General features: G+C 46.9%; 1 protein-coding gene across 2 annotated transcripts in view; it reads left to right on the forward strand.

Annotated features, from left to right (window-relative positions):
- The window catches only part of LOC146075869 (neural cell adhesion molecule 2-like), an 85682-nt gene that overhangs the window by 47299 nt on the left and 18342 nt on the right, over positions 1-20041 (forward strand). For both annotated transcript variants that reach the window (XM_083185538.1, XM_083185537.1), the window contains exon 3: positions 565-912. In XM_083185538.1, coding sequence (XP_083041664.1) covers positions 565-912 — 348 coding nt within the window. The remainder of the gene's footprint in view (positions 1-564; positions 913-20041) is intronic.

Here is a 20041-nt window from a genome sequence, read left to right on the forward strand (position 1 = left end):
TGGCATGCCTTTCACTCACCAGCCATCTCCCATTCAACAGCATTTCTCCTGTTTGCTGTATTCACTGTGCAGCAGCTGGTGACAGGTCTCACGTGCGGTGCTGGAAAGCTGGCCTCCTGTGCGATGCCGGGTTTCATGTGTGACATACAGTATCCAGTGGCAGGTCACTGGTCTCCTGCACAGCGCCGGATCAGAGTTTTATGTGCGCCGGGTCTGGTCTCCTCTGCGGCGGCTGGTGGCAGGTTTCCTCTGCGGCGCTGTATCATGTGCGTCGGCGCAGAGGCAACATAGCATTATTTCTTGTTCAGCGGTGGTGCCCGGTCTCCAGCTTCGAATTCTGAAGGTGGACACGGGACAGCAGCGCTGCACAACCACTGCCCGCTCTGAACTACAGTATATAAAAAAAAGTGGTAAAAAAAATCAAGGGTGCAGGGGACGCCTGTTAGACTTTGCCTCCCCCCCCTCCCCAAGCGGCCGGGCCCTATAGCATTTGCATCCCCTACGCCACTGGGCAGGCTCATAGCTCCCCTATATCTGTGTGACTGTTTCCTCCTGTCTCTGTAGATCGGATCTCTGTAGAGCAGATGGATGTTGTCCCTGCTGTAGCTGGAGAAGATGTAACTATACCGTGCTATGTACATAATGCACCTGATAATTCTATAAGAGATGTCACCTGGAGGATGGGGACAAGTGTCCTGTGGTCTAACAACAGTATAATTAATACATGGACGGTGCATAATAAGACGCAGGAAACTGGACGCTGGTCAGTAGAGAATTTCCCTCAAAACCTGTCATTACGAGTAAGAGATGTGACACCATCTGACAGTATCCGGTACTTCTGTGTGGTGAGGACACAGATAAGAGATCCTACCCCTGAGTCTGCACGTGGAACAGATTTAGTAGTTGCAGCAGGTAAGTGAATTTTTAAATCCAGAACATTATTTTGACTTTTTCACACTAGGAGACAGATATATCAAGCTTGAAAAAGTGAACAGCCCGTACCTGGGATGTTACAGGCTGGGTTTGAAAAATGACAGTTAGGGGCTGATTAGCTGGTTGTTAATTACTCTACACTTTATCACTTTTTGAAGCTTGATGCATCTGGCCCATAGGGTAGGATATAATAAAGAAATAAGATGGTGAAAACACATTTTACTGCATTTTCAAATGTAATAAAGCCCCTCCCAGTGGGACTTCGCTGCGGGGGGGTTACACCAGCTGGAGCTGGCGTAATCCCATAGAAGCCTTTGGGATCCTCTATGCAGAGCTGCAGTGTGAAGGATCCCTCCCAGCATGCCATGCGGCCTCCAGCATCTCTGCACGTGTGCAGTAGGATTTCCAGGTAAGTAACCCAGAAGTCCAAGCAGCAGCAGGGATGGCAAAGGGCCAATGTCAATTATGTTAATAATGGCAAATATACTGACAGGGGATTCGGTCATTATGTCAACACCAATTAGGTCAACATGCGTTGGGTTGACCATTAAAGGTCGACATGGCTTAGGTCAACAGGGTCAGAAGGTCGACACAAGTATCCTTATTTTGCAGCTTTTGTTTGCCTGCCTACAACTTTTGCACAGTATTTGTGTTGTTACGCTTTTTATTCTTATTCTAGATATCAGTAATCCCAGTAGCGTAACTATAGCCCCGCAGCCCCCGCGGTGGCGGGGAGGCGCTGAGAAGGTGTGGGCGCTGGGGGTCTGTGGGGCTATGGTTATGCCCTACTGTCTGCGGGTCCCGGCTCCTGCGCCCCCTTCCCCGTGCAGCTGGTACCTCCTGCTGCCGGCGCTTCTGTCGGGCCCCCCCCGACTCTCCTGGCTCCAGCTGCTACGGTAATAAAAAGTAACACTCAGAAAATGGCTGCCCCCATACAGCAGACCATTTTAAAGGTTACTAGAGTAGGATGTTGTCTCCTCTAGCATCCTCAAAAACTGTCTGCATTATGTGGGCAGCCATTTTGTGAGTGTTACTTTTTATTAGCAGCAGGAGCCGGGAGAGCCGGGAGGACCCGACAGAAGCGCCAGCGGCAGGAAGTACTGGCTGCACGGGGGGGATGTGGACACTTTGATAATCCTGGGGGGGAGGGGAGTGCTGCCCCAATACGAGACTGAATGCTTTATCTTGTTTGAGGACAGAGAAGTTTTAATCTGGTTTAGTTAACAAACATTTTCTGTAGAAATTAACTACAGGAAATTACAGTATTTTATTTGTTTATACCCTGATTGGCATTCTATCCTGCTCTGTTCATTATACAGATGTAGCCAGGCTGATCTTTGCAAGGGATGGCGATTCTACTGCCATCCCCCGCCAGCGGCCGGCTACCACCAGGGGCCCGCTGCTTCCCCCGCAATCGCCACTGGTCCCTCTCGCTGCCCCGACCCCCCTCTGAACTGGGCAGCATCGACCTGAAGTGAAGGCGGGCAGGGAGACGCTGCCCAGATGCCGTGATACTGGGACGTGCGTGCGCGTGAGACGTACGCGCTTCCAAGTCTCTATCGCCGGTGCTCGTCAGTGAAAGGAATCTGGCGAGCGCCGGCCAAGGATGAGAGTCGCTACATCTGTATTAAATACCCGCTACCATGTGGGGTGCCGGACGGGGTCCCGACGTCGGGTAAATGACTGTCGGGATCCCGACTGTCAAAACACAGACAGCTGGGTGCCCGAAGGCCAACCGGCTATTCTCCCTCGTGGGGGTCCATGACCCCCATTTAGGGAGAATAGAATAGGTGGCGAGTGCAGCGAGCCACCGTGCCCGCAGCGTGGTAAGCGCAGCGAGCCCACAAGGGGCTTTGTTGCTCACCATGCTGTCTGAGTCCGGCCAGTCGGGATCCCGATGTCGGGCTAATGACTGTCGCGATCCTATACCACACCCATCATGTGTATCCCCTATTCATATGTCTCACTAGAATATAAGACTACCTTACCCGCCAACATCTCCGATGTAAAAAGCAGTACAGGGGGCCCCCTTTACTATTCTCTAAGTATCCCTATTAGTCTCTAGACTCGTCAGTCACTGCCGCAGACAGCATGCCGAGACTTGTAGTCTCCCCACTGCCTGCTGGGACGTCACCCCAACGCAGTCTATCCTGAAAATGGTAAGGCATGTTTATTGCATCCCCCTTGCGGTGCACCTTGGGAGATGTAGTCCTGGCCAGCCGCTCCCTAGCGAGCAGCCGATGGTGTCATGAACTACAACTCCCAGAGCCCCGGCCTCCTTGGCTGACTGAGAGCTGCTGCTAAAAACCGGTACAGTCAGTCCTGGGGGTTTTAGCCAGTACGTAGGGTTAAAAATCGGTACTGCACTATCTAAATCGGTACAGTTGGAGGCTTTGCACTACTGGTTAAAAGCTCGTCAAAATGACGGCTTAGTAAAATTACCTTTAGAGATTTGAAGGTATGAGCAGATATGGACTAAGAGTTGTATTTCCCCATGTCTACCTTTTGACTGCGAACCAAGACATTGTCAAACTAATGACCTGTCGAACTAATGACCTGTCGAACTAATGACCTTTCAACTTTTTCTCATGTCAACCTTTTCCCATGTCAACCTTTTCCCATGTCTACCTAATGGTGTCGACCTAATGACCTAATGACTGACCAGCATGCTGTAGACCAAATGATCCCAACCCGTTTTCACAGCTCCCTCTGTCCATATCCAAGATGTTGGTTTCACTTTCTGTTGCAGTGTAATTTGGTATGTTGAGTGGCCTCTAGTGGTCACTGGTGGTACTTCACCTAAAAACGGTGAGGAGGCTTTACCCTTTTATATATACTGTATAGAGGATTTTCCAGTAAGATTATCCATAACACCCTATGCCTTTGTTTTAAAAGCTAAACATGCTGTAGATTTATTTTAAGCTTGGTTAAGTTTCCATTACAAATGTTATATCTTTATTATAGAGTGGCCTATTTACAATTTAGTACATATTTTATATTGCTAACAATACATGTGTAATTGTCACTATGGGCCTTATTCTAGTTCCCTCTTAGAGGCAAATTCCTTCTTAGCTGGACAAAACCATATGCACTGCAGGTGGGGTAGATGTTACTTGTGCAGAGAGAATTAGATTTTGGTGGGGTTTTACGTTTTACGTGAGATCTATATTGCAGTGTAAAAATAAAGCAGTCAGTATTTACCCTGCACAGAAACCAAATAACTCACCCAAATCTAACTCTCTGCACATGTTACATCTGCCCCACCTGCAGTGCACATGGTTTTGTCCATCTAAGAAGGAATTTGCCTCTGCGAGTGAACTAGAATAAGGGCCTATGACAGGACAGATCTGTACATCCATCTTGGGATTTAGGTGACATCACTGATATCTCCTGGTTACAGGTCATTCCATATGAATTATGCCATTTAGCAGGTTCTGCAAAATAATCTTTTTGGAACTTACATATGTAACAATGGTACAAAGGAAGAGAAAGATGACTCTCTTTTTTTTTGGGGCACAACTTTAGTTTAAAATATATATATATTTTATTGATATGCGTTAAAATGTAAGACTCACTGCAGAAACCTCCAAAACTACTACAATTGTAAAAAAAGTCTCAAGAGAAGAGAAAAGGAAAAAGGGAGAGGAAGAGAAAGCAAATATTGCTTAGTCAATTGATGTGTGACAGGGCAGAAAAAACTATGTCACAGTGTCAAAAAGATTTGCAGTTTAAGATACATAAGAATAGAATTCAAGATGAAGTGGAAAAAAGTATTTTTGTGTCAGCCTCGGTCATATATAACCTCAATGTGGGGATATTCTCCCCTGAGATACATTAATAGCCTGGCTGATATTAATTTTTAATCGATGTGTGACAAAAGGGAAAAAAAGAAAATGAATAAGAAAAAGTCATAAAAAAGACCCTGGTTGGGTCTATATCCATACAAATGTGGCGAAAATCTTTACAAGTATGGTGTGGACTGTCACTGTGGGTAACGACAGTGTATATCACTGCGGTACCAGGCGGTTATGGCTAGTAATACAGTATTTTACAAAAGATTTTGTACGATTATACATATATATGCGCGCAATGAACAAGCAGAGGCGAAACGCGCGTCCAGACAGGAGTGGCTGACAGGCGGGGAGGCTGCCAATTGTGGCAAAGATGCAGCGCTGTGTAGATGAGTAACCTGGATAACATTTAACTGTCATTATTCTGAGTGGATTTTCTCATTCCTTCCCTTGTGCATTTGCAAATTGTAAAGAGGAAAGTTTTGCTTTGATTTAATCCCTAAGCGTGCAGCTACAGATAGGAGTGGCTGACAGGCGGGGAGGTTGCCAATTGTGGCAAAGATGCAGCGCTGTGTAGATGAGTGACCTGGATAATATTTAACTGTCATTATTCTGAGTGGATTTTCTCATTCCTTCCCTTGTGCATTTGCAAATTGTAAAGAGGGAAGTTTTGCTTTGATTTAATCCCTAAGCGTGCAGCTACAGATAGGAATGGCTGACAGGCGGGGAGGTTGCCAATTGTGGCAAAGATGCAGCGCTGTGTAGATGAGTGACCTGGATAATATCTAATTGTTACTATTTTGAGTGGATTTTTTGTTATTTCTTCCCTAGTGCATTTGCAAATTGGAATCATATAGAGGGAAGCCTTGTTTTGATCTAATCCCTCAGTGTGCAACTATTAGGAGGAAAATATATGTAAAAGGAGGTGCACAACCTGTATTGATACAGATGAATATATTTGCATAAGAATGACCTTCTCTATATTAGGGGACTCTCATTGAATCCAGTGACTGCTTGATCTCCTGCGCTGGCTTTGACCAACAGGGGTGACAAAGGACATTGTAAATCAACAGCAGATCCCCACTTTTTCTTCCTTTCTTTTTCCTTCTAAGGTGTTCTCAACATTCTGGCCTCTATCACGATCAAGCCCCTCATTCAGTCCGTTCACTGTCCTTGAGACACACGGCTGAAAAGCAGGAACGATCAGAGACCAGAGAGAACACACTGTATCTATCTTTATCTAACATAAATGCATTTCCAGGGTGCTTAGATCTATTGCGCGCATATATATGTATAATCGTACAAAATCTTTTGTAAAATACTGTATTACTAGCCATAACCGCCTGGTACCGCAGTGATATACACTGTCGTTACCCACAGTGACAGTCCACACCATACTTGTAAAGATTTTCGCCACATTTGTATGGATATAGACCCAACCAGGGTCTTTTTTATGACTTTTTCTTATTCATTTTCTTTATTTCCCTTCTGTCACACATCGATTAAAAATTAATATCAGCCAGGCTATTAATGTATCTCAGGGGAGAATATCCCCACATTGAGGTTATATATGACCGAGGCTGACACAAAAATACTTTTTTCCACTTCATCTTGAATTCTATTCTTATGTATCTTAAACTGCAAATCTTTTTGACACTGTGACATAGTTTTTTCTGCCCTGTCACACATCAATTGACTAAGCAATATTTGCTTTCTCTTCCTCTCCCTTTTTCCTTTTCTCTTCTCTTGAGACTTTTTTTACAATTGTAGTAGTTTTGGAGGTTTCTGCAGTGAGTCTTACATTTTAACGCATATCAATAAAATATATATATATTTTAAACTAAAGTTGTGCCCCAAAAAAAAGAGAGTCATCTTTCTCTTCCTTTGTATAATAGTTCACACTATGACTCATGGGAGCACCACCAACTTAATAAATATGTAGGATATTGGAATCCATTATTATTGTCATTGTTGGTTCATAATTATCATATTAGAACATTGAGTCAGTGCTAGTCTTCCTCTCCCGATATGTAACAATGGGGCAGATGTATTAAGCTTTAACAAGAGATAAATCCAAGGGTGATAAGGAGAGATAACTGTCCAGCCAATCACCTGCCAACTGCCATGTTACAGGCTGTGTTTAAAAAAAGTCAGTAAGGAGCTGATTGGCTGGACATTTATCTCTCCTTATCACTCTTGCATTTATCTCTTGTTAAGGCTTAATACATCTGCCCCTATATGCCATTCCTGAGATGGCATACAAGCCCCAAATGTCTTCACCAGCTGCCATCTACCCTGTGGTGTCTGCAGGAGGGGGGATCTTTTGAGATCCTCCCCTACTGTTTCCACACTGATTCCATAGTTCCTAATTCGTCCCTCCTCCCCTTGGACTGAAACCAAAGCAGTTTGTCATCTGCAGCTGTAAGACACGAAAGAAGAATATTCTGTCATCTGCAGATCGTGTGGAAATAAACTCTATTTCTATTTCCTAACTGCGATCTGCTGAGCTAGTGATGATATCTTGCAGTGGTGATATCTGCCGACAGCCGCAGATGTTACGCTGAAGCTGATTCAGCATCAGTGCCACGGAAAGGATGGGGGAGGCCTGTGATGATTATCTCACTTCCAGTAAGATGTCTCCGCAGTAAGAGCAGCTTATCAGAAGTGAAGATGAAGTAAATGAAGGATGACGAATGGGTCCTTTATTTACAGAAAACTTGATGCTTTTCATAGGAAGTTCAGTACTTGTTTCCTAGCAGGGCGCCCACTAAGCTATTTGCTTAGTGGGCTATTCTGCGTAGTGAAATCGCATCGCACATCGCATCGCATATCGCATTGCATGTCTTTTTGTGCCTTGCGATTTGTGCGATGCGATCTCAGTAGTTAATTTAGTTAATTTATTCACTGCACCATGAGTGAAATCGCATCGCAGATCGCCTGAGATGAGATGTGAGATGCGATCTCAGTAGTTCATATGGTAAAACACTGAAAACAGAACCACTCTCCACATCACCCCAAAGTGTGGCGAGCGGCAGCGGAATGCGTCCGCTGACCTTTTCATACCCCCACTAACCATGTCTGCGTGGAGTTGATTTCATATAGTGCGGCGAGCGCAGCGAGCCACCAAGCCCGAAGCGTGGCGAGCGTCCGTGGATTACTTTACATGTATTCCGCGTCCCCTCGCGGGGGTCGCTGCACTCGCCACGCTTCGGGCTCGGTGGCGCGCTGCGCTCGCCACACTATATAAGATAGAGTGAGGGCAGCATAGGCTGGAAGGAATTTAAGAGCCAGTGAATTTGTTGTCCATAAGCAAAGTCAGCAGAAGCATCAGTGTAAAGCCCTAAGGAAATAGCAGTTGAGTGGCAGTTAGATCTGCCAATCAGGTAGCAAAGGGGCGTTAGCCTAGAGAGGGGTATATTAGGGATCAGCGCAAGGAAGTAAGCCTCTTTGAGTCTGGATCTGGATCACAGTCTGAACTGGCTGAAGAGATAAGTGAACATTACCCACTGTCTATTTCTTTTGTCTCCTTTCATCCTCTCACTGTCCGCTTCACTTTTCTATCTCTCCCTCTCAGCCCGGCTGTTCCAGAACATGTCTGGGCGCCTGAAGCGTTCGCCCCGCCCCCCTCGCTGGCTGGCGGATTCATCCCGCCCCCTGTCCACGGTGGCCGGGCGCGGCGGCGGTAGGTCGCCTGCCAGTGCCCATTATGTTGTGTCCCCCGGCTCAACCGTTCCGGAGGCGCCTCCTGCCTCTCCGGTGCCGGACGCCTCCATCCAAGGCCTCCCCGCGCACGGCGCCGGAGTGGTCACGTGCACTCTGGCGGCCGCACTCTGTGATCTCGCAGCAGCGGCTAGCGCGGCTGTGAGCAGACCCGGCGCACCATCTTGAAGGGGGATGCCAAGCACCGCAACAGAGGTGCTGGCAGACCCCGGTCAGAATCCCGGCACCCATGAGGCAGACAGGGCTACGGGGAGTGTTCCCTAGGCCCTGCTGCACACTTTGCCATCTCCATCCGGGGCCACCCTTCAGGCACCAGGGACCCCTGTGTCTAGCCGGCAGCAGGCTGGCAGACAGGGGTCTCCCAGGTTTTCCACCCCAGCCGGCAGCCCTATGCAGCACATCACGGGGGGCCAGTCAACACCATACAGGCCGTAGGGGGGACGTCCATGCCATCGGGGTTGGATATGGTACCCAGCAGCCCCCCCCCGGCAGCTTTTATTTACCAGGTCCCTACTGACCGCAGGGCGCACACAGGGCCAGGCACCTGCGCCCATGCCAGCTCCCGTTTTCCCCCAGCAGCAGCCCTGGTTCCCAGGCACTTTAGGGTGTATGGGCCCGAATGATGGGTCCCGTGGGCCGGGCCACCATCCGCAGGGTACACAGGCATATGGGGCACTGGGCATTCAGGCCGGTTATTACCCGTTCCCTCCGCCCCTCCGCAAGCCCACCAGCATTGGGCTTTCCCATCTCTGGCGAATGCGCACCAGGGTTACACGCCCGCTCAGCTGCATTTCACACCCCAGCCCTCCTGGAACCAGTCCCCGGGTTTCCCATATTTCTCCACCACCAGTGGAGCGCCGGGGGGTCCTACGGTCCTCCTGGGCATGGTTACCCGCCACAACCTGCACCGTACTGGCCTCCCGGCCAGCAGCAGGCTCATGTGGGGGGTGCGTACGCGCATCCGTATGCTCAGCAGCAGTCATATGTGCCACCCACCCCCACTTTTCCTCTTCTGGTGTCGGGTCGGGGGACGGTTACACGGGGGTGACTTGGGGGACTCCTCACTTTCTTGCTCAGTCGTTAATGCTTTGCCTTTGTCTTCTGAGATCACACAAGGCGAAGAGAGATTTAAGTCTGCACTCTTATGATTTTTGACCTGTCAATGTAGGTCTAGATCACCAATCTGTTTTTGGGTTGGTGCAGGTGCTGTCCTCATAACTATTGGTACTTATGTATTATCTGGGCTCCCATGTTAAATGCACCCCATTTTTTCATACCCCTACTATCCAACTACGCATGGAGTTGATTTTATATAGTGTGGCGAGCGCAGCGAGCCACCGTGCCCGAAGTGTGGCGAGCGCAGCGCGCCCCGCGAGGGGACGCGGCCTCATAAGAAAAACGGGAGCCCAGATATTACATAAGTACCGAAATTTCTTTATTTTTTTAGAATATCTTTTCTATTAAAATATGTCCATCTAGTTTTTCCTTTATTGTGTGAAACTGGAGGACATAGGGACTCTTAGACAATATGAAATAAAGAAGTTAAAAAATGACATACAATTTACAACATGAATGACCATATAGTGAGACATAAATAAATAAATGTACTACTACAAAGAAATTGGGTAGTGAAAGAAAAATAGGATTTAAAAATAGGTACAGAGCTGGGGCTGTTTGTGCTTGTAGTTTTGTCTGTGTAGGATAAATGCTGGTGTATTTATTCTTTATTTATGGCTATATTGCCTTTATTGAATATTACTGCTCTGTTTTTGGCACAGAGCCCAGCTTTTTATCTCTTCTCGGATGGCTATAGATATTGCAACAGTATTTAATACAACATTGTTTCTCTTTTTAATGTGTCCGCATAAATTAGATTCACAGTAGGTTTGTGAAAATGAATTTCAGATGATCACTGTAAATTCCCTGTGTAGAGTCTCTGCCTGGACCGACAGTAGACTACACAGCGTTATATATATAGAGGATAAATGCTGGTGTATTTTTTATTATTTGTGGCTATATTGCCTTCAGTGAGTATTCCTGCTCTGCTTTGGCACAGAGCCCAGCTTTCTATCTTCTTCTTAGATGGTTGTAAATATTTGCAACAGTATTCAACATGACATTGTTTCACTTTCTAAATATAGTTATTTGCTGCTCCCTTTTATGTGGGAGATATCAGTTTTTTTCTCTGATTGATTTAATTTCACAGTGGGTTCATGCACATAACTTTCAGGTATTTTCTGTGATCTCTGTGATTATATAATCCCCGTGTGAAGTCTCTGCCTGGACCGACAGTTAACCACACAGTGTTATATTATTGATTTCTTATGGGATATATAGGTGTTTCCCTTTTAAGCGGTTTCTGCCTGGACTGGCAGTAGCACCTCCTCTGGGTTTTGTATTGCTGAAATCAATCTGTTGTTTTTGTATGTTATCAGCAGGAGGTAAATATCTGGTGCTATATTTCTATTAGCCTTTGGTGGAGAACTATTGGCCTATTGTACCAAATCTCTCTCTCTATTTTCTACAATTACTGCATTTTTATAACATGATTCAATTCATTTACAATCAAACTGATTCCCCAGCTCTGCTCTGCCCTTCCCTACACGTGTTTCATCTGTCTAAAAGACAGTTGAAAAAGACTTAGACAGTTGAAACACGTGTAGGGAAGGGCAGAGCTTGAATCAGTTTGATTGTAAATGAATTGAATCATGTTATAAAAATGCAGTAATTGTAGAAAATAGAGAGAGAGATTTGGTGCAATAGGCCAATAGTTCTCCACCAAAGGCTAATAGAAATATAGCACCAGATATTTACCTCCTGCTGATAACATACAAAAACAACAGATTGATTTCAGCAATACAAAACCCAGAGGAGGTGCTACTGCCAGTCCAGGCAGAAACCGCTTAAAAGGGAAACACCTATATATCCCATAAGAAATCAATAATATAACGCTGTGTGGTTTACTGTCGGTCCAGGCAGAGACTTCACACGGGGATTATATAATTACAGAGATCACAGAAAATACCTGAAAGTTATGTGCATGAACCCACTGTGAAATTAAATCAATCAGAGAAAAAAAACTGATATCTCCCACATAAAAGGGAGCAGCAAATAACTATATTTAGAAAGTGAAACAATGTCATGTTGAATACTGTTGCAAATATTTACAACCATCTAAGAAGAAGATAGAAAGCTGGGCTCTGTGCCAAAGCAGAGCAGGAATACTCACTGAAGGCAATATAGCCACAAATAATAAAAAATACACCAGCATTTATCCTCTATATATATAACGCTGTGTAGTCTACTGTCGGTCCAGGCAGAGAATCTACACAGGGAATTTACAGTGATCATCTGAAATTCATTTTCACGAACCTACTGTGAATCTAATTTATGCGGACACATTAAAAAGAGAAACAATGTTGTATTAAATACTGTTGCAATATCTATAGCCATCCGAGAAGAGATAAAAAGCTGGGCTCTGTGCCAAAAATATTCAATAAAGGCAATATAGCCATAAATAAAGAATAAATACACCAGCATTTATCCTTCACAGACAAAACTATAAGCACATACCTATTTTGAAATCCTATTTTTCTTTCACTACCCAATTCTTTCACTACCCAAGCTCTGTACCTATTTTTAAATCCTATTTTTCTTTCACTACCCAATTTCTTTGTCTCACTATATGGTCATTCATGTTGTAAATTGTATGTCATTTTTTAACTTCTTTATTTCACATTGTCTAAGAGTCCCTATGTCTTCTGAGATCACCGCAGGTGCTGGTCGTGATACTGGAGCCAGCAGGTCATCCCGCAGTGGCGAACAGGCGGCCTCACGGAATGCAGAGCCGGCAGCTAGGCCAACAACAACAACCGCCTTAGCAACGGGAAGCCGAAGGGGCTCCATGAGCTCTGCAACAGGCGAACATCACAGCACACCCTTGAGGGTCCCCCTATTGGCATCGACTTCCAGGGCCGCCGATCCTGCGCCTACGGTCTCAGCTCCAACCGATCAAGGAGAAACGTCCATGGGTGGTGAGCATACTGAGTCCTCTGGTTGTGAATCGTCATCTGGTCACTAGCTAGCTAGCAGCGATGAGTCGGGGTCCCCCAAGCGCCCGCGTAAGTTCGCTAAATTAGTGGCCCGCGCTGTAGCCAAAAAAGTTAGTGGTAAGAAGCGAAGTACCCAGGGCAAGGTTCCCCCCTCAGGGGACATGGTTCATTGCTCCAACACGGCAGTGTCGCGCGGGTTGCATAAGGGGATAAAGGATAAGATCAGGAGGGGCAAGTTCGTCGACCTTTTCTCACTCACCACCGACATGAAAAAGGACCCGGACAAAGCCAAGAAGGCCGCAGGCAATGGGGAGCTCGCATTTAAGAGCTTCCACAATTGGCTGAAAGGGTTCCTTGTTTTTGCCTCGTGTTACCTCAGCACCAGGCCGGAGAAGTAGTAGTAGTAGTAGTATGTTTATTTATAAGGCGCCGCAAAGTGTCCGCAGCGCCGTACATAGCAAACAAAAAAAATGACGAGGTAACGTACAGGGTGTGTTGAAAAATACAGTATAAATAGGGGTATAGCTGGTAGAACTAAAATCAGCATCAGTTCAGAAGTAGGTGTCAAAATTGTCAAGGAGACTGAAGATTAAGTAGAGGAAGGGAAGAACAGGACAGGAGCACATGTGAGGTAAAGAGGTAGGGTGAGTACGTGAGGAAGGAGGGCCCTACTCATAAGAGTTAACATACTAAAAATAGGTGGGTGGACGAACGAAAAACAATAGGATAAGTAGGAACGGAGGGGAACGGAGGCAGGATAAGAGGATCAAAAGAGGTTAGGAGGAGAAACACATGAATGTCCTTCGTTACCTGTTTTTGGTTAATGAGACGTTCATTTCATACAAGGGCAGCGCGTGGCGTGATTACGACGAAAAGTTTTGAGTCCAAGATCATGCCGATGGGGCGCAAGCATGTTGAGATTTGGTTGGAAATTATAGGTAAAGGCCAGCCCTCCACAGATCCCCCCGCCAAAAAGTCCTTTCCAGGGGGTAAACCCGGGGCCATATCTGGCGTCAAAGGGAAGTGCTTTGTGTTTAATGACGGCAAATGTGACCGAGGCACAAAATGCCGCTTCCGTCACGAGTGCCGTTATTGCGGGGCAGGCCACCCGGGAAAGTCGTGCAGTGCACCCGGGCGCCACGCCGATCAGGACGAGCCCAGCACTAGCAGTAAATAAGGCCCCGTTTCCCATTGTTGTCCTTGAGTTGGTACGCCGGTTAACTGGCTACCCGAACAGAGCCGACACCATATTTTTAGGCCACAGCTTTACCCACGGTTTCAGTCTACCCATCCCCCAGTCCATTTCAGTAGTATCCCATAGGAACCTTAAGTCAACGAGGGATTTCCCCGAGGTGGTAAGAGGCAAGGTGCAAGCCGAAGTACGGCTAGGCCAGATGGCAGGGCCTTTTCACACTGACCCGCTTCCCGGGATATGCTTCTCCCCGCTGGGGGTGGTTCCGAAGAAAACCCCGGGCATGTATAGGCTAATTCAGCACCTGTCTTACCCCCACGGGGCATCCCTCAACGACTCCATCCCTGACCACTATTGCAGAGTTAACTACCAATTGTTTGACGAGGTTCTCTGCATGGTCCGGGATTTTGGTAGGGGTGCCCTTATGGCTAAGTTGGACATAGAGTCAGCTTTTCGCCTCCTCCCTTTGCACCCCGAGTCTTTTAGGTTCATGGGTTTCCACCTCCATGGGGGCATATTTATTGACAAGTGTTTGCCCATGGGGTGCTCGGTCTCCTGCTCTTACTTTGAGAAGTTCAGTTCATTCTTACACTGGTGCATCCAGGACAACACAGGGTGTTGTGGAGTGGCACACTATCTGGACGACTTTCTCTTTGTGGGGCCGGGGGATCGGGACACATGCGCAAACATCCTGGCGTCCGCAATGGACATTATGACGTCACTTGGGGAACCCATTGCTGCAGATAAGACAGAGGGCCCTACCACGGTGCTGTCTTATCTGGGCATTGAGATAGGTTGTTGCCGGCTCCCTGAGGACAAGGTGAAAAAGCTGCTGTCCCTCATAGGTGAATGCAGACAGAGGGTCAGGTTGCGTCTGGTACAGTCGCTGCTAGGATCCTTTAATTTTGCATGTCGGATTATCCCTATGGGTAGGGTGTTTTGCCGTAAACTAGAAAGGTCCACAGCAGGGATTAGGCACCCCCATCACACCATTAGATTGTGTCGAGAGATGCGGGACGACCTTTTGGTTTGGTCCACATTTCTGGAACAGTTTAATAGGGAGCTCATCTTGCCTTCGGACCCCGCCTCTAACGTGGAACTGCAGTTGTTCACGGACGAGGCGGGATCCACAGTTTTCGGGGCGTATTTTCACGGGAATGGTGCTCCGCGAAGTGGCCTCAGTCGTGGGTTGACCGTCAACCTACTGCTGCTTTAACTTTTCCCAATCATAGTTTCGGCAGAGCTGTGGTGCTCCCGGTTAGCTAACCGGAACATAGTGTTCTGGTGTGACAACCTTGGAGTGGTACATGCCATTAATAATCAACGGGCGGCCTCCCCTGAGGCTTTGCGGCTACTAAGGCATTTGATTTTGCTCTGCTTACAGCACAACATTCATTTCAGGGCCATGCATGTCCCGGGGGTAGATAACAGCATAGCTGACGCCCTTTCGAGATTTTCAGTTTGCAAAGTTTTGCGAATTGGCTCCAAACACCGCACCACTGGGGCTTACTTGTCCCCCTTTTGTGTGGCAGATCATAGAGCCGGCATGACGGACCTGGCTTTATTATCCTTGGCCCCTTCCACCCGTAGAGCTTATGGGGCGGCTTGACAGGATTGGGTGAAATTTCAGGGCTCCCCCGAAGCCAGCGGTAAGTCGGTTGACGACTGTTTACTCGCATTTGTTTGGGGTCATCATAGGCGGGGCAGGTCAAAGTCGGCTATGGCGGCAGCATTGGCAGGCATTGATTTTCATTCGCGCTTGCGCGGCGAACCCGATCCCACTAGGTATTTTATGCTGTCTAAAGCCATGAAGGGTTGGGCTAAGGTGCGTCCGGTTCTCACGGATTCGCGCAAACCCATAGACTAATGGATTCTTGGGGAGCTGATAGGTTGTTTACCTAGAGTGGCTGAGAGCGAATACGAGTAGTCATTATTAAAGGTTGCTTTTGCATTCGCATTTTATGGCGCTTTTCGCATCAGCGAGCTAGTGGCAGCCAGCAAGCTCTCCCACACTGGCATTCTCGGGGAAGACGTGGTATTCTGAGAAGGGCAAGTGTTATGCAAGATCAAGAGGTCCAAAACGGATCAGATGGGTAGGGGCCACTGGGTTATTCTAAAGGCACAGGCTAACGCGGCTGTATGTGACTCTGTGCGCTGACACCTTCCAAATGAGTTGGTGACCGTTTCAAACAGGTGAACAAAATGGTGGGTGAGAGGTAAATAAATATTACTTCCCTTATTCTATATATCTTCACCTCTCAAATGAGGCTCGGCAATATTATGAGGGAAAGATATATGGGGAAGACAGAAACATAAATAGTGTAATATTGCCAGGGATAACAATATTGCCAGGGATAACAATTTATTAATACAAAAAACACTCCAAGATACACAATAAAATGTTTGTACACACAATATTAAAAATTTGACCACTTTTTATGGTATCCTTAATAATATGGTTGGAGGTTTACCAGATTCTGGCGGTTTTGAAAGCCTGAAGAATAGTTCTTTAAATCCTTGGAGGGCCCCTGGTTCTCCGGATAAACCTGGGTCTCAGGTACTTCCCAAATCTCCAGCTCTGGATGCCTCTTTCCCATATGCAACACTCCAAACCTCCTGCAACGCGTATCGGGAATTGCTTGTCCCTTCGTCAGGCAGTGAGGTAGGAGTGGACACTGTTGCTATATTTATACTGCCTGACGAAGGGACAAGCAATTCCCGATACGCGTTGCAGGAGGTTTGGAGTGTTGCATATGGGAAAGAGGCATCCAGAGCTGGAGATGAGATGTGAGATGCGATCTCAGTAGTTCATATGGTAAAACACCTAAAACACCACCATTCTCCACGTCACATCGAAGCCTGACGTGGAGAATGGTGGTGTTTTAGGGAATTGCTTGTCCCTTCGTCAGGCAGTGAGGTAGGAGTGGACACTGTTGCTATATTTATACTGCCTGACGAAGGGACAAGCAATTCCCGATACGCGTTGCAGGAGGTTTGGAGTGTTGCATATGGGAAAGAGGCATCCAGAGCTGGAGATTTGGGAAGTACCTGAGACCCAGGTTTATCCGGAGAACCAGGGGCCCTCCAAGGATTTAAAGAACTATTCTTCAGGCTTTCAAAACCGCCAGAATCTGGTAAACCTCCAACCATATTATTAAGGATACCATAAAAAGTGGTCAAATTTTTAATATTGTGTGTACAAACATTTTATTGTGTATCTTGGAGTGTTTTTTGTATTAATAAATTGTTATCCCTGGCAATATTACACTATTTATGTTTCTGTCTTCCCCATATATCTATCCCTCATAATATTGCCGAGCCTCATTTGAGAGGTGAAGATATATAGAATAAGGGATATAGAATAAGGGAAGTAATATTTATTTACCTCTCACCCACCTTTTTGTTCACCTGTTTGAAAGGGTCACCAGCTCATTTGGAAGGTGTCAGCGCACAGAGTCACTTACCATTTCTTTATACTGTATTGTTCAGTTACTAGGGAAGTAACTTTTAGTGACTAGTGCTGCAGACATTCAGTTTTCAGCGCCACAGAGTATAGACTCAAAAATAATTATACTAACGCGGCTGTATGTCCATTTTTCTTGGCTAAGGAGTATAGCTCCCGCAGACCAGAGGCTGCCGTACAGTTCTTGGCACATAACGATGGGCTACCGCTAAACCGATTCCAGTTTTCGGCTGTGTTTCGGCGATGTCTGGTAGAATTGGGTCTGCGGGAGCGAGATTTCGGAATGCACTCCTTCCGAATTGGGGCTGCTACTTGCGCAGCAGCGGCAGGGCTTTCACCTTCCGCCATTCAGGCGGTTGGCAGGTGGAAATCCTCCGCTTATAAGAGTTACGTAAGATTAGATAAGTTAGATAAGTTGTAGCTTAAGCGCCTGTTGCGCCGGCCCAAAAACGATTGTTTACAATCGGTTCTGGAACGGTTAGCGTTCCGGAATCGATGGTGTGAAGGGAATTTTTGACTTTTTCCTTCTATTGTGGACTAATTCAATTGGCTGTCCCCTAAAGTTCACAGGAGGTTTTTTAAGTTTTTTCACCTTCACTTGGGCCGTAGTTCATGCATTTTGTTGTGTTTAAAGTTTATTATGATGTTAACCACTAGGTTTTTTTTTTCTTTTTTCTGCCCCTCCCCCTTCCGATTTGACTCTGGGTAGGGTTTAGTTCGTAGGGCACTCTTTTATTTTTTGGGCTGCTAGGCACCCACTAACCTCCAGTGCTCCTGTTCTGGAGAGGGCACTTGCCGTTCAGTGGTTTGGAGTCACTGGGATAGTCTATGGGAGCTGTTATTCACCAAAGCCCGTAAGTGGGGCCGCCCCGATGTTCTAGTTATTCACTTAGGCGGCAATGACCTGGTCAAGAGGACGGGCATTGAGCTTACTATACAGATCAAGACAGACTTGTTACGTCTGGCGGACCTCTGGCCCGGTGTGAGGATTGTGTGGTCCGACATAGTTCCCCGCATTAACTGGCGGGGTTGCCGGAACGTGAGAGCAATTGAAAGGGCCAGGAGGAAGTTGAACCATGCGGTGTCTAGGCATGTTGTGGCTCGGGGCAGCACAGCGGTTAGACATCCTGCTATCGTAAAAGATTCTATGGGAATGTATAGGCCGGACGGTGTCCTTCTTTCTGAATCAGGCATGGCAGTGTTTTTGGAGGACATTTTCTCTAGTTTAGGTTAGTTTAGCGAAGGTTGTTATTTGTTTAGGATGGCGGGGCCTGGTTCCGCGTGGTGACCCCACAGGTTCTTTGGAACGCAGGCTGTGGCGAGAAGGCGCTCTCGACCAGCAGTCAGCTGGGGCGTCAGGTGGTCTCTGTGCGGTATTGCCCCCCCTTTGCCAAGAAGGCGGGCGAGACCCCATGCTCCGGCTGGGGGCGTTGGACACTTCCTGGAAGGTCCGCATCATGCAATAGAAGGGGGCGGTATGTCCGTCACAGCGTGGGCTGTACCCCACAAGAAGGGGTGTTGTCAGATTGGGGCGCTCCGGTCGCTACCATGGCAACACCCGGGACCGGTGCTGGTCTCAAGTGCTTTCTTTGCCATCCCTTATACAAATAGGGGTCATACCATTTCAATAAATAATTATGGCCTTTTTAAACTTACGCAGTGTCGTTATTTTTAGATAAGGTGTTTGTGTCAGTTATTTCTAGGCATAAGAGTTAAGGATTGGTACAGTTTAACAGCAACAACATAATTCATTAGGCGCCTTAGATAGAGTGAGGGCCGCATAGGCTGGAAGGAATTTAAGAGCCAGTGAATTTGTTGTCCATAAGCAAAGTCAGCAGAAGCATCAGTGTAAAGCACTAAGGAAATAGCAATTGAGTGGCAGTTAGATCTGCCAATCAGGTAGCAAGGGGGCGTTAGTCTAGAGAGGGGTATATTAGGGATCAGCGCCAGGAAGTAAGCCTCTTTGAGTCTCGATCCCCACCCTCCCTACCCTTTTCCTCTTTTCTACCTGGCCTGATGCCATTCACCAAATTTGGACATTCCATTTTATAGTTTTAGTTAACAATCGGCGAGAAGGCGCTCTCGACCAGCAGTCAGGTGGGGTGTCAGGTGGTCTCTGGGCGGTATTGCCCCCCCTTTGCCAAGAAGGCGGGCGAGTCCCCATGCTCCAGCTGGGGGCGTTGGACACTTCCTGGAAGGTCCGCGTCATGCAATAGAAGGGGGCGGTATGTCCGTCACAGCGCGGGCTGTACCCCACAAGAAGGGGTGTTGTCAGATTGGGGCACTCCGGTCGCTACCATGGCAACACCCGGGACTGGTGCTGGTCTTAAGTGCTTTCTTTGCCATCCCTTATACAAATAGGGGTCATACCATTTCAATAAATAATTATGGCCTTTTTAAATTTACGCAGTAGGTGTCCGTGTCGTTATTTTTAGATAAGGTGTTTGTGTCAGTTATTTCTAGGCATAAGAGTTAAGGATTGGTACAGTTTAACAGCAACAACATAATTCATTAGGCGCCTTAAATCAACTCCACGCCGGCGTGGATAGTGGGGGTATGAAAAGGTCGGAGGACGCGTTCCGCTGCGCTCGCCACGCTTCGATGTGACGTGGAGAATGGTGGTGTTTTAGGTGTTTTACCATATGAACTACTGAGATCGCATCTCACATCTCATCTCGCGCCACAAAAAAAGGGCCATGCGATGCGATTTCACTCAGGGTGCAGTGAATAAATTAACTAAATTAACTACTGAGCGTACGTAGGAAATCTGGGCACCCAGCTAGGAAACAAGTACCGGAAGTTCAATAAAACTATACACTGGAAATATTGTAAATAGGTGGCAGGAAACATGCGCTCGGTATAATGAAAAATAAACATCTTATTAATAAGA

The sequence above is a fragment of the Crinia signifera genome, chromosome 4 (genome assembly GCF_055691185.1).
Source record: "Crinia signifera chromosome 4, ASM5569118v1, whole genome shotgun sequence".
In the NCBI taxonomy this organism is placed as follows: domain Eukaryota; kingdom Metazoa; phylum Chordata; class Amphibia; order Anura; family Myobatrachidae; genus Crinia; species Crinia signifera.